Below are 16314 nucleotides of genomic sequence, written 5' to 3'. Positions count from 1 at the left end.
TGGTCAGTACTCTGTCACTATACTTTTGCCTTTTTGAGATGTCATATAAGTGTAATTACATATTATATAACCTTTGATCCTAGCTTCTTTTCCTCAACGTAATGCCTTTGAGATTTATCTAAGTTGTTATCAAAAATATTTAATTGTTATTAATGTTTTCTTTATGTATGAAGACATTATCAATTATATGGTTATTTATTTCTTAATCCATCTGATAAATCTCTCAAGACACACTTGTATTAATTAGTAAAGGAGGCAGTTTCATGTGGTATAGCATTTACCAAATTGTATCCCTTTAATTACTAATTGTATTCATGGAAAAAAGGAATCTGTAATCAAATAAATTTGAGAAATATGAAAAGTTCTGGGTTATTTAAATAAACTGGATTCTTTACTATACAATTTTTCAGAATATTTAATATATGGCATGAATTATAAAATTTCAGAAGGGAGATATATACACTTTGCAAGTGTTTGTCAAATTATTTATTTATTTATCTATTTATTTATTTATTTTTGTAGAACACCTCTTAAGGTGTATTCCACAGTTTGAGAACTATTAGACTAGAAATGAAAAACACTCACTAGCTGCTTGACCCTGAACAAGTTATTTAACCTGCATTAAGCCCAGACTCCTTAGCTGTGAAATTGAGCTAATAGTGCTTTTCTCATCAGGATTGAGGATTACAAAATTGTGAGGATTATGTAAAACTTACTTTATATATATCCAGAGCACAATATATGCCACATGGTAAGCATTCAGTAAATTGTAGCTATTTATTACTTCAGGCAGTATAGACCACAGTTTAGAGAATAGGCTTTGAAGGCTGATAGATCTCAGTTTTCTTTTGGGTTTTTCTGCTTAATTGTTATTTAACCTCATTAATAAAATGAGAACAGTACTTCTGGGGATTTAATGTGATAATTAAATATCTAATGCAATTATCCATGAGTGGTTCCCTGAGCACTTTCCTGAGGAAATAGCTTTTTATGAAATCATTCAGTAATTTACAGAAAAGTTCATATATATCAACAATTACTTCAGACCCAGGGTTTTGTGATGCAAAGTCATAATAAGAGCAGAAAATATTGTGTCTCCTTTGAATACTAGAAAAGACATTTTCCAATGTGCTTACAAATAAGGGAGAGTAAATTGCTTCTTATCCTATGTTTAGGTTAGTACTAGGAGATGAGAGTAAATTCATCCACTTTTCCATGGCAAAAATAGATATTTATGCCCTTTATTAATATTTGGAGCCAATAGTTAAGCTCAATATTTATGAAAAGATATTATGTTCTCCAAGTCATGAACTTTGTTGCAAAACAAAGCAGCAGAGGTGCAAAAACCCATACTCATTTCATTAAAAATGATTTTTAAATCTGGAGATGTCTTCTAAATAATCTAAGTACTATGTATTTCATAGAAAAAACAAACTTGCTTCTTAATACCACCATTAGCAGGTTGGTACTAATTAATATATCTAATTACTGGGGCAAAACTAACTCAAGTCAATTGATGCAAGACTCAAGGAAAATAAATTAGAGCATTTTCCCTTTTTTATCTTACAACTCAAATATTTATATGAAAATATCAAGATAAAACTTTAAATAAAAATTAGTGAAGGCATTTTATATGTAGGTTTTGATGGAAACTTTTTAAAAGGGTTTTTTGTTGTTATTACATAGCCAGCATGAGATTAGCAAATGTCCCTTTGATAATGTTTGGTATTATGTATGATACAAAATGGAAAAGAAAGGGAAACTTTATGGAGTGAGTTCTAGAAACAAGTAGATATTTCAGTTTAGTAGATGGATAGAAGTGAATTATTTAGAGAAACATATGTTCTCAAGGAATTTGGTACAATAAAAGTGTGTAGTTCCTTTAAAAAAATTTTGGAGAATATTTTCAGTTTGGTCTTTCTGAAAAATACTTCATATCAACACAAATTTTCTTTTATATACATATACTAGAGATACACATATTTGAAAAAAGAAAAATGAAAAATTTTGAAGATACTTCATAACTTTCTGACAACTATGATATTTTATGGTCATTTCAGCCCCACTCTATTATCTAACTGCAACTTGCAGTTAACAGAAATGAAAAAATTTGTTCGAAGTTAGTTTTACAAGCTAAATAGAACTGGCTGACCCTAGGTAAAGTTGAGAAGAAGGTCACATTTACTTTTGGTGAATCATTTTCCCCTTACATATTAGTTTTCTCCATCTGTTTGTCATAACCCTTTCCCACAGAAACTCTATTATGTAGACTTTTCATGTTACCTTCTACCATTCTGGGCTTGCCACTGTCACATTTCATTTCATGTTGAAATATGTCTCTATTTCTTAGTGATTTGGGGTCCCACATGCCTACTGGTTAATATGATAAAGTAACATAGCCTAATATTCTAATAGTAGTAATTTAGAGTTTGGTAACCAACTAATGTATGTGAAGATGTTCTGTTGAGTCAGTGAGCATCTTCCCCTCTCACCAACCTCACTGCCTTTCCCCCATCTCACCTCAACATCTTTAGATTGATTCATTAGTAATTTTAATGGTGAGAATATACATCCAGAAAAAAGGAAATGGTAGAATAGTAAATTGTTGGGTGAGATATTTGGGGCCAGGAAAGGCTTTTCTCTCATTCAAATTATTGTATATAATCCCTACTAAGCCCATTCCTTTTTGCCTCAGTACTGTGAGATTGTGTCATCTTAAAGAACTCAGTCTCATTAACTTTTTTTCCTCTGTAGTGAACCATTCATAATATTTTCTGGTGGACTGTCCTATGACAAAGCTTGCAGAAGACCAAGTTTAACCATCATGCATGGAAAAGCAATTACAGTGCTTGAAATGGATCATCCTATCGTTGAATTTCTAACTTTATGTGAAACACCCTATCCAAATGGTAAGTAACTAAAATATGAAACTATTAATGTTGAAAAATCATTTTTGATTTTTCAAATGATAAGTTTGAATGATAAGTTCCTAACAAGATTAAGCTTAAATATTTTTAGTTTTAGCAGCTGATATCTACTGTGATACAACACTGTGAGCTACAGGTGCTGAAGCAGGTTCTGCAGCTGTACCTACTTGAGAAAATGGAAGTAAGACAGATGTAGTGCAACAGTGCTGGAGTTTCAGGTTCTAATATCAGGTAAGTGCTTTAAACTTTGATAAGGATGGTGGAAGCTGAGCTGGGAGGGTCCGATCAGGGTCCAGGGTGAAATCACTTGGAGAAACTGAGGTCTCCTAATAGCCTTTCCTAGGCCAGCTCCACCCATCCCAATCCTGTGCCAATCAAAGTTAAAGCACTTACCTGATATCAGTGATCTGTAACTCTGGTGGTGCTGCATCTGTTTCACATCTGGCTTTGCTTCAGATGCAACTGCAGCACCTGTGATTACTCTAGGATTGCTGATGTGTGGTTAGTGATTTATTCCAATTTTGAAAATAATTAGAAGAGCCTTTGGGAGGAGAAGTGCTTATGTATTTTTATCATCCCCAATATAAAGACTTTTTGTAAACATAAAAAAACAGTCTAAACTTATATGCAAACTGTATAATGGAATCTAATGATGAAATATTTTAATAATGAAATCTAAAAATTGAGAAGGGTGAAATATAAAAAGGGAAATATGAGTTTATGATTAAAAAAGATAGTATGTGTATATATATTACTACATTTTCAAGAGGGAACATAGATGTAGGGAAAGGAACACTGTACTTGGAGACAGAGTATTTGGGCTTATGATTTAGTTCTGTCACTTACTAGCTATGTGACCTTGGACAAGTCACTTCATATTTATGAGTTTGATTTATCATTTGAAGAAGGAATATAATATTGATCCCACATGATTACTGGAAGGCCAAAGGGAATATACCTTGTAAACTATGAAGATAGTTATTAGTTTTATTATAAATGTATTAATTTGTTTTAAATTATTGAGTTTCATATTTAAAAACTGAAATAAAGTGATATAAAATAACAATCAATGTGGCACTTTATTCTCAGAGTTGCCAGGGGCAGACAAATTACTTGTGTTGTAAATTAACCAACAAATATTTATTGGATGCTTCTATGGCTTCAGTATGACAAGAACTTGTTGACAATATGGATGAAGTATGAAACTGATCTCTGATGTCAAATCAGAAAATATGGTCACATGAGGAAGATAATTATGACTTAAGTTAAAAAAATATAATGCCTTAATTAAGCGCTGAGTTATACGAATCAGAGTTTAAATAATGTACCAATTTATGGGCTAGTCAGGTAGTCGATGACTGAAATATTCATGCAAAGCTTCCTGGGAAAAGTAGGATTTAGATAGGGCTTGAAGAATGACTTGGGCCTTGAAAATAATATTGAGTAAAGGTTTTAGAAATTGTGAGGTTTTGCTAGAGTGAGATCAATTCAGAGAAAAAGTTGAAAGCCTTTTGTAGGTATTTGGAAATAGGGAACTACAGAAGAATTTTGAGGAAATACTAAGTGAAAAAAAGCAATGTTTTAGTGTGTGGGTTTGAAGAGAGAGACCCTGAAATCTAAAACTTAAGATTCCAACTGGGAGGCTTTTGTGATAATGTACATTAAAATGGTCAAGGTCTGAAACAGAGTGCTACTTGTAGGAATGGAAGATGAAAACCCATTGAATGTGGTCAACAACTGGATTAGGGAGTGATATGAGAGATGAGTCAAAGATAACATTTTAGGAATAGTGGTTTCATATGCAGTAATAACAGTTCTTGGAAAGAGAGAAAAATAAGTTTGAGTCAGTAGAGTTGTTTAGAGAGCAGAAAAAGAGAGGGAAAAGGTCTTTAATATTTATTTTTGAGTCATCAGAATATAGATGCTCCTTGGAGTTGTGAGAATGAATGATAAAGGAACAAAGAAAGAAAGAAAGAACAGAGGACCAAAAGCTGAGCTTAGGAAAATGCCTTCTACTAAAGAGTCTCAAGAAAGAAGGTGTGCATACCAGTAATAGAAACTGAAAATGTGTGGTTGCCAAGACCAAACACTATAGGTATATGTGTATATACATTTTTCACATCAGTAGAGATGTTAGGACAGTTTCTAATAATGTTAAACAAATTATAAATGTACTGTAACCAAGTCTAATCACTTCCAAGCCACATATATTACTTTGCTTTTCAGAGAAGTGGTAATGAGGATGGAACTTTTTACTTACTAGGAGCTGGGAGAAATAGTTTAACTTTACTCAGTAAAATATAAGTGTATTTTATTAACTATTTCTGATTAAAACAATAGTACATGAAAATGCCAGAAAAGAACCCTACAATACACAACAGTATATAGTGAAAACTTTCTCACTGCCCTTCCAGGGGCAACCACTATTACTAAGTTTCTTATGTATTCTCCCCCAAATAATGTATACATATATGCATTATCTTTTTTATACAAATGACAGCATACTCTATATGTTGTTCTGTATCACACTTTTTTCACTTAACAGTATACAGTATTTTGATTATGATTCCATATTAGTAAATATGGAACTTTAATCTCCTTTATAGCCACATAATGATAAGTGTTATGCATATGTTAAACAAAATACACTTATTAACAGTTTTTAATATTGCTGAATCATTTGTGACATCTGACAATTCAGCCTATTTCTCAAAGAACACAAATGCCTAATCCTCTTATCTCAGGGGGCATTGCCCAGAGTAACTAACCAACTATACTCCGAATTTGTCAGTTTTGCATCTATATTTAATTGTATCTGGTCTTCTACAAGTGTCATAAATAATGCATTTCTCTTTAGAGAAGTAGTATTTATGATAGAGCTTTTCCATCTTGTTGGGAGCTAGGGTTAAAAGGCTGAGCCTGCTCAAAAACAACCAATCTAATAAAAAAAAGTAATACAGTTGGCATCTATTGAGTACTTACTATAAGCCAGCCTTTGCATCAAACATCTTTATATAATTCTAATCTTTATTAACAGTCTAAGGTAGTATTATTTTGCCATTTCAATGGGTAGAGAAATTGAAAATCAAAGAAGTTAACTAATTTGCCTAGGATCAAACTGTGAATAAATAATAGACACAAATTGAACCTAACACTGACTCCAAAGGAAATCTTTTTATTAAGTGGTTACCATGGCACACCACTTTTGCTACCAGTTTTTATTATTTGAAAAGAAACAATAATCTAAAACAGTGTAACTACCTAAAATAAAAATTTATTTAAAACTTTTGCTCATTCATGCCAATGTCTCAGCTGTTTTATTTTTGTAGCCATTGCTTCCCAACCAGTGATTTCCCTAGAGAGGGATGAGAAGACAAAGAGGAAACTAGTAGTATTCTTCAAACTGAAAAACAAACAAAAAAATCTCCAAACCCTGAAATGTATTGAAATAATGTTGAAAACTTAAAACAGCTCTAAGAGATAAGGGAGAAGAGGGGAAATGCCTCCGTTTGAAAAAGTTTGAGTAGCAAATAGTTTGAGGACTGTATACTGTTGTATAAATATGCATCCAAACAAGGTCAGGCTCCTCAGTTTTTGCATTTTTTTGTTTTTTTGATTCTAGTTTTTCTCTCATAGCTTGTGACTTAAAAAATAAATATGAATAGGTTCTGTAGCTTCTTAGGACTGGAAGGACTGTGAAGGCCATCTATTTTAGTTTACCATTCAAAACTTGAATACTCTTGAATACAAAATTCCTGCCAAGTGATTGTTGAGTTTAGGATTAAATACCTCTTAAACTAGCCAGTAGAAACTGCTGGTATAATGAAAACAGCATGTATTGAAGTTTCAGGTCTATAACTTACTAGTTTTGTAACCTTGTGCCAATCTCATAGCCTCTTTGGACTCCAGTTTTTTCTATGAAATGAAAAAAATGATGATACATGCTCTAGCTACTGAGAATCAAATACCATATATATAAAATGTTTTTGTAAATACTTTTTTCCTTAAATTGAGCTAACACTGTAACTGTCTTTCCTTTATTAGTCCTTTATTACAGATGGAAAGCAATGTCTTCCTTGACCACTATAACTAAATTAGTGCTCCCCCACCAACCAGAAGTCATTTCTTATACTATTACCCTTGTTATTTTTTTCATAGTTCACTTTACTTTCTGAATTAATCTTATTTGTTTACTTCTTCATTGTTTGTATGTACCCCTAGATTGTAAACTTTATTAGAACAAAGACTTTGTCAATCATATTCCCCATATATCCTTTGTTCTTAGGACAGTTTCTGGAACATGTGAAGGAAGGAAGGGAGGATGGAGAAAGGGAGAAAGGAAGGGTTGAATTTTAAGAACTTGAAAATCCTAGGCTATCCTCAGACTCTGATTTTTTGAGATATATACTCTTGGGCACATAGTAGGAAGTCTTTAAGAACCTGTTAAATCACATTGAATTGAAAGTAATTTTTTTAGTATAAGGGGTGTTGCTCTCATAGGGAGGTGGATATGTATCACAACTGAGAGAAGCAGAACTATTTCCTTAGTATATCTCCTGTAGGCATGAAATCAGAACTGAAATGGAAGGTTATGGAAGACTAAGATAAATGTGAGATGGAGGTGACAGACTCACTCTCTTCAAATAATCTACTACTGTCATGATTATTGAGATATATTTAACTCTATGCTATGCAACTTCTCATTTTTTCCTTGTTCCCTGTAATGGTCTTAAACATTGTTTGAGAAATACAACATATATATATATATATATATATATATATATATATATATATATATATATATATATTTTGAGTCCCACGTTTTTCTTTTTCTCTCTTTTTTTTAAACATCTTTATTGGAGTATAATTGCTTTACAATGGGCAACATATATTTTTAAAAAGTGCTCTTTGTTACTTCTTATTTTGGCTCATATTTTGGTCTTCTCAAATCATTTAAATAACATTTATACAGGAGATAAAGGAAATACAAGTTTGGTGATTTTATAAAATGTTAAATATGAAAACTTTTCCATTTTTCTTTTCTACTTGTAGAATTTCAAGAACCCTATGCCGTTGCTGTACTTCTGGAGAAAGATCTCATTGTAGTTGATCTGACACAAAGCAAGTAAGTTGTCCATGTATGGATTAACACTATTTTAAACTCTATTTATTGCAATTAAAATATAGGAGGACATTATAGATAATTGGCATTAGAATTCTTTAGATGGTAAATACACTTTATGGGGAATACTATTTTGCTAGAATTACAAAAATGTAATTTGGTTCAATAATGAAAACTAAACCAGGAGAGTTTAGGGGACACTGAGAATATTGTAAGATATTTTAAAGGCAACACCTAATGTTTAAAAAGATGGCTTTGGGGACTCCAAACACATAAAATGGATCACATTTCTACCATTTCCCTAAGCAAAAACAATTGTTACAAAAATACATAATGTACTGTTTGTCTGCTCTATTGACTAAAGGAAAATGGCACATGATAAAAGTATTATTGAACTACTGTGGCAGACAATACAGAAGATCAGGATCTTGAGGCAAGAAATGATGGATGCCTTCTTTTACTTTCTTTTCTTTTTCATTATGTTGTGGGCAGTAGAAACAAATATAAAATATTGCTGTTAGAGTGGTGCTCTCCACTACTTTGCATGGACAGTAAAAGTAGACTTGAAACTGATGAACACTGTCTTTCTGCTACATATTTTCATTATCAATGATACGCATGAAGCTCATTTTCCCTCATTCTTTGCTCTAGACTCACTGATCATTTTTTAGCCCATTATATTTGCAGAGCTTTTGTACATTCTCTCTCCTCTGCATGGAATAATCTTCCATTCCTTTTTCTCCTTACTAACATCTATAAGAATCTCAACTCAGATATCGTTTTCTCATTTAAAGAAAATCTTTTGGGCTTCCCTGGTGGCGCAGTGGTTGAGAGTCCGCCTGCCGATGCAGGGGACACAGGTTCGTGCTCTGGTCCGGGAAGGTCCCACATGCCGCGGAGCGGCTGGGCCCGTGAGCCATGGCCGCTGAGCCTGCACGTCCGGAGCCTGTGCTCCGCAACGTCAGAGGCCACAACACTGAGAGGCCCGCGTACCGCAAAAAACAAACAAACAAAAGAAACAAAACAAAGAAAATCTTTCATTATATGTATAACTTGGTCAAATATACTATTAGGGGCTGTCTTAGATCCATGGTCCCATCCTTCATAGCTTTGACACAGATGAAATTTTCCATTTGTTATTGTTTTAAAGATTGTCTCCCTACTAGACTGTAAGCCTCATGAAGGACGGGCTTTGTCTCCACATGAAGTAGGTTCTTAATAAATTTTTGTTGGATGAAGTACAGTCTGAGTTTTACTCTCAATGTAGTTTGTGAATGTAAGAGCCAAAGTTGTTCTTTGTCATAATTTGCAGCACATAGTATTTAAATATTTTGAAAGGGAATAGGGTTGGTCCATAATATCACCATAACTGAATTCTGCCTAGCTGCTCCATTTATCAACATAAAACCTGATTAAATTTTGTGTACGAGTGTGGATTTATGCCTCTTTCTCTAAGTTCTAATATAGGTTTTATTAAAATATACTATTCTGATCTCACTGGTAGTCGACTACCTCTTCCTTCTGTGCCATATTTGTTGGTTCCTCATACCTTGTCTAATTGTCTAACATCCTCCAAGGCCCACTATACTTTGTCTTTAATACTCACATTCTTTAGCATATACATTTATTCTTTTTAAAACTTTTTTTTTGTGGTAAAGTATATATAACATAAAAGTTACTATTTTTATACATTAATTCTTATGCTTTTCATTACCTTATATAAGTATGTGAATTGACATTTTGTTTGCACGTTTTTATCTAATATTTTGCCTTCTTCAGCACCATGTTTTAAAATCTATGTGACATTCCCATTTTGTTGTCTATTACAAGAAGTTTAATGTGGAAAAACTGAACATGTTCTCTTTCCCTCCAAATAGTTACTTTTAGCCATGTTTAATGTTAACAAATTGCAGCTTTGTACTCTTTTTTCAAATTAATTTATTCCTTCCTTCTTTTTCCAGTTAATCCTCTACATGAAAGCAAGCATTAGGGCTTAAAAATTTTTCCTTTTCTTGGTTTCTTGGATTTACATCTTTGTTTACATTTCTACAACAACCAGTTCACACTTTCACATGTAAATTTTTGTAATACATTTTTAGTTATTTCTTTCTTAAATGTCATTTTTCTACTCTTTGCCAATATAATAAAGTGATTTTCCCCAAACATTTTCATGATATTGTTCACCTTCTCAGGAGTCTATCATTGTAACCTCTTGCTGTTGTCAAATCCCGAGTTGTAGATCTGATCTTTAAGGTGATCCACTTATTTTACTTCTAATTCTTCAATATCAGAAATATTGATAATTTCTGCTCTGAAACAGGGAACCTCTGATCCATTCAGTTTAAACTACTTGCCATTTATTAAACACAACTTTCTCCTTTCCACGTGATTTTGCATATACTACTATTCTTATCTGGGAAACCATTAAGATTGGAGGGAGGAGAACCCCTGTCAATACACACATAGACACACACACGCCATACTCTTTCTGGTGTTTGAGCTAAGTTTCTGATTAAGTTCCTATAATATGGAGAAAATTATTTTTAATAGTCCTCCCCACCCCCCAAAAGCACGATGTATCAGAAGTAACATGATCACACAGACTGAGAACAGATGCAGCATAGAATAATACTCAATTCCATCTACTACAATACCTGGTACATCTGGTACATGAGAAGTGTACAATATATTGTGGTTCTAAGAATTCTTAATTTGGTTCTTACTGATACCCCTTTTTAAAATGATATATGGGGCTTCCCTGGTGGCGCAGTGGTTAAGAGTCCGCCTGCCGATGCAGGGGACATGGGTTCGTGCCCCGGTCCGGGAAGATCCCACATGCCGCCGAGCGGCTGGGCCCGTGAGCCATGGCCGCTGAGCCTGCGCGTCCGGAGCCTGTGCTCCGCAACGGGAGAGGCCACAACAGTGAGAGGCCCACATACAGCCAAAAAAAAAAAAAAAAAAAAAAAATGATATATGGCTTGAGGATATGAAATTTACTACACCCATAGGTCTGCATTCCCACTGTTTTCTAGTTTACGTAGGAAACAATCTTAAACATGTGTAATCACACACATACCTACATTGTACACACAACTTTCAGTTACTCCCTATAAAAATACAAAACCAAAATACTTTTCTATGTATTACGTCCCTTGGAAAGCATGTAAAATTTTCTAAGATATTTTAATACTTGTATTATATAAATATATAGATAAAATTGTATGTAGATAAAGTACCTAGTTGATACATTTTAATAAACTGATAAGTCAACTTGCTGCATATTTTCAATTTAATATAATTTAGTCTATCCATTTTAGAAAGTGATATCACTATGCAGTTGTGGAATTACTGGAAAGAAAATGAGTTTATTCAAGTAAAATTCTACCAGTATTCATATTACATTTTATAGATATATATTTTTAAAAGAGAATTCTTGTTCAGGTGATCATTGTTTTATGATGCTTAAAAAAATTATGTGAAATATATTCAATATAATCAATACTTAGAAGATTTTAGGGTTTGTTTTATAAAAGTTATTTCATTTTTATATCAGTACAAAATGACACTAATATTATATCTTTATCTATTAGCTTTCCAATCTTTGAAAATCCATATCCCATGGACATTCATGAATCACCAGTTACGTGCACAGCATACTTTGCTGATTGCCCACCAGATTTGATTCTAGTGCTCTACTCTATAGGAGTCAAGCATAAAAAACAAGGATACAGTAATAAGGTAAAAGCAACCATTAGAAATAAATTTTCGTGTATTCATATCCGTATCATATGGTCATACTTTTTTCTGTTATTTTATTTTCTGACTTTCCATAGAAGAAGACTTGAACTAAATTCTTTTCAAGTCATAAGCTGACACCTATAAAAGACATAATTTCTGAAATTCAAATTTCTTAAATGCTATATAGCTTTAAGTCTACGAGAATATAAACCTCTTATATAAAAAGTATGCAATTACATACTAAGATATACTTACCTATCATGTATAGTTATATACTAAGTATATGTTTAAACTAACATATGATTGAATCATAAGATGTTACTTTTGATTATTTTAGGTGAAGGATTACGTTTTAAGAAATTCAAGCGTCAACTCTCTCTAGTTATTTCTTATCAATCAATGGTTAAGAAGACATAATTGTTAAAGACTCATTAAATAACTTTCTAGAATTCCATTTTGTTATATTTAACTACAGGATTCAAATACTTACAATTGTAATAGACCCCCCTATTATGATGTCTGTTATTTGAACAGGACTGTTGAGATGGACAACTCCAGGGGGCACAATTTACATAGTATTTTGTGTTAAATAGCACCACCACAGTTTGGAGGTACATAGACTACATGGAAAATGTAGCAACACCATATTTGTATGATTAAAGATACTTCTTTGCATTTTTAATATGAATGGTAATATTTGTTAAAATCTATATTTTTAAAGGATATGAAATTTTGCATTTGGAATTGTTTGTTCAATGAAAGAGAAAAAATAGGTACACATTTAATTCTTCATTACTTAACAGCTATCTATTTTTAAGTGAAACTTTTACTGTTATTTTAAAATATTTTTATTTTAAATTTCTAAGTTATTTAAATTTAAAAAATAAAACTTATAAATTCTTTCCACATAATCTGTTTAGGAGTGGCCAATCAGCGGAGGAGCTTGGAACCTTGGCACACAGACATATCCAGAAATTATTATTACTGGGTAAGTGGGATGTGATTTATGAGTTTATCAATTTATCATCAAAAAGATTTCATTGAATTTTCACACTTTCCCATAACTGTGCTCTAGGAATGCTGATAGTTTAAATTAAAATATAAGACACAGCTTCTATCCAAAGATTATAACCTTTATAGAAGATAAAATCAAATCATTGAAAACATAGACATATAACAAAAATAAGTGTAGATTATAAGACCAGAAAGAAGTCAAAGATAGAAAAATCATGAGAGATTAGTCAGGGAAGAATTTCTGTAGATTATTAGATTATTATCATATTATTATCATAGATTATTAGCCTTAGAAAGGCCCTTACCAATATCTCTTGATTCCATCTAAATCCAGGAATTAGTGCTCTGTATCTCCATCAAGTGGGTATTTATACTTCAAAACTTATAGCACCAGAAATGTTGTTACTTCCTATAGCAACCCACTTCATGCTCTAAATATTAGGAATGAAAATGGAAACATAACAACAGATAAAGATAAGACTTAAAAGATCATAAGGAGTTCTGCTTATGGGGCATGGAATAGATGTACTTTTCCCTTTTCTTCCCACTAAGTACAGTTAAAACCCCTGGATATTATTATAATATGACTGGAAAAGATGGAGATAAGTCAGACTGGATAGGTCCCCGAAGACTCAAGGAATGACATGGAAGTGAGTTTCCTGGCTTTTCTTTTTGCCTCATGTATCCCAGAATTGGAGCTGAAGAAGCTGGCAACCTGGAGCTGCAGGCACAAACCTAAAAAGCCCAACAAAAGCTAGCTCTCTCTAGACAGAAGGTGAGGAAAAGGGCAGCCTACAAAGACAGTAAACTTTTAGAAAATAATCTTTCTATTATAGCTAACCAACACAGAAAAAAACTATGGTCCCACCCCCACCCACTTCATCAAAGGTTGAGTGGAGAGCGTTTACTTTCACCATCATCAAGCCATAATAAGGTGCCTCAACTTGCCCATGAAGGGGGTGTCAGTTTCTGATACTGAGCTAAGGCTGAGTAGGGTGCTTGGACTTTTAACCCTGCTGACGGGTAGTGAAACTCATTACCTGTGGTGACAAAGATCATGTGGGAAGAGAATTCCCAGCACTGCCCAGCAGTAATGCGGAGCCATATACCCTCCCCTTTTTTGTCAATGGAAGTCCAGTGAGGAAGGAGGAAGAAGAACAGAGCTTAATAAGTTCATAAGGAAATAATGGTTGAAAACTTCCCAAATTTGGCAAAAGACATGAACCTAGAGATTGCAGAAGGTGAGCGAACCACAAGAAATTCACAGTAAGACACATCATAGTCACACTTTTGAATACTAAACACCAAGCAAAAAAATATGAAAACAGCAAAAGAGAAATCACACCTCACCAACAGGGCAAAACCAAGTTGAATGGTGGCATATTTCCATTAGAAACCATGGAGGCCAGAGGAAACCTGAATCTTTTTCAAGTGCTGAAAGAAAAGAACTGGCAACCTAGAATAATATACCCAGCAAAAATATCTTCCAGGAATTAATTAGAAATTAATACATTCTAAGATGAGGGAAACTAAGACTATGTCAATATCAGACCTACCCTGAAAGAATGGCCAAAGGAAATTCTCTAAACAGAAAGCAAATGATAAAAGAAGGAACCTTGGAATATGAGGAAGGAAGGAAGAACACAGTAAGCAAAAATATGGGTTAATACAATAGGCTTTCTTTCTCTTGAGTTGTTAAAATTATATTTGATGGTTGAAGACAATATGGTTACATTGTTTGATGTGGTTCTACATATGTAGAGAGGAAATATTTAAGGTAATTATAAATGGGTGAGGGTAAACTGGTATAAAGAAAGGTAAGGTTTTTATACTTCTCTTAAAATGGTAGTATGATAACACCAGTAGACTGTGACAAGTTAAATGAATATTACAATGCAGTACCTAAAGCAATGCTGTAAAAAGATCTGGGCTAAGAGATACACTAAAAAACATTATTGACACATAAAAATGGATGTACTAAACTAATTCAATTAACCTATAGGAAAGTGGGGGGAAAACCAGTGACAATAAAAGAGGAAAAAACAGAAAAGAAAATAAAAAGATGGACTTAATTAATCATGGAACTGTTAAGGCTTAAATGTAAATGGTCTAAATACATCAATTCAAATGCATTGATTAGCAGAGTGGATTAAAAAAACATAACAATGCTATGTCATTAACAGTACACTCACTTCAAATACCACAGTATAATCAGATTTAGAGAAAAAGGACAGAAAAATACTTTATAAAAGAATCAATGGAGAGTGACATCAGCAAGATGTCAAAATAAGTAGCCCCAGACCTCGTTCTCCCACAGACACACTGATGCAACAACATATGGTCCAAAAACCTTTGTGAAAACTCTAGAAACCAATTAGGAAATCATAGTACCTCAGGGGAGCTCAAAGCCAAGAGTAGCCACACTGAAATGGGTAAAAACAGCCATTTTATTTCAACTATACCAGCTTCTCCCCCAAATTGGCACAGCTCATGTTCAGGAGGAATCTTCTCTCATGAGAGGGAAGTAGTGGAGTAGACTGTACATCCAATGTTCCTGCTTTTCAGGGGACTTCCAAAGAGACTAGTTTTTATCTCCCCTGAGTCAGAATACTGATGGAACCTGGATGCCTGGGGGCTGCAGAGAACAAAAGAGAGCTCAGTGGCTTATTAAAGTGCCAAGAAACTTGCAGAACTAAGACAGATAATAGAAGGAGCAAGAGATGCAAGCTCCTGAAAAAGAAACCAGCAAACCTCTCTAATTGGGAAATTACACATACAGTCCCAGAGAAGATGCATCCCCATTGAAGGTTTGAGAGACCCCAAGGATCTTGAGCTTGGAGAAGGTCTTCCCCTGTATAAAGCCAGTCCATAACAGGTGGCTGTTTTCCAAATGCTAAATTCACAGTAAAAAATAACAAGGTGCATGAAGAAACAGGCAAACACAACCCAATCAAAGGAACAAGATAATTATCTAGAAACTGACCCTAAAGAATTTGATATCTGTGAATTACCTGACAAGCAATTGAAAATAACTGTCTTAAACAAGCTCAATGCATGACAAGAGAACACAGGTAGACAACTAAATGAAATCAGGAAAATGATGCATGAATGAAATGAAAATATCAACAGAGATAGAAACTATTAAAAAGAACCAGAAAGAAACTCTTAAAGAGAAGAATACAATAACTGAATTGAAGATTTTACTAGAAGAGATTAACAGCGGATTTAATCAGAAGAAATAACCAGCAAACTTGAAGATAGGTAGTAAGAAATCACAGAGGAACAAAAGGAAAAAGAATGAAGAAAAGTGGCGAATACCTAAAGGACTTATGGGATACCATCAAACATACCAGTATAGCATTATGGAAGTCCCAGAAGTCTAGAGAGAGAATGGGACAGAGAACTTATTTGAAGAAATCTTGGTTAAAAACTTGTCAAATCTGAGGAGGTAAATGGACTTCCATATTCATTGGATATGTATCAGAATATTCCAATGAGGGTGAACCCAAAGAG

The 16314-nt window shown here is 33.4% G+C and overlaps 1 protein-coding gene across 22 annotated transcripts in view; it reads left to right on the top strand.

The window, feature by feature from the left end:
* STXBP5L (syntaxin binding protein 5L) overlaps nt 1-16314 on the top strand; it is a 422914-nt gene that overhangs the window by 244072 nt on the left and 162528 nt on the right. For all 22 annotated transcript variants that reach the window (XM_067034516.1, XM_067034508.1, XM_067034500.1 and 19 more), the window contains 4 exons: nt 2755-2909; nt 7980-8052; nt 11640-11787; nt 12708-12775. In XM_067034516.1, the coding sequence (XP_066890617.1) occupies nt 2755-2909; nt 7980-8052; nt 11640-11787; nt 12708-12775 (444 nt within the window). The remainder of the gene's footprint in view (nt 1-2754; nt 2910-7979; nt 8053-11639; nt 11788-12707; nt 12776-16314) is intronic.

This window comes from Kogia breviceps, chromosome 5, assembly GCF_026419965.1.
Source record: "Kogia breviceps isolate mKogBre1 chromosome 5, mKogBre1 haplotype 1, whole genome shotgun sequence".
Classification (NCBI taxonomy): Eukaryota; Metazoa; Chordata; class Mammalia; order Artiodactyla; family Physeteridae; genus Kogia; species Kogia breviceps.
This window is presented reverse-complemented; position numbering and strand designations above follow the sequence as displayed.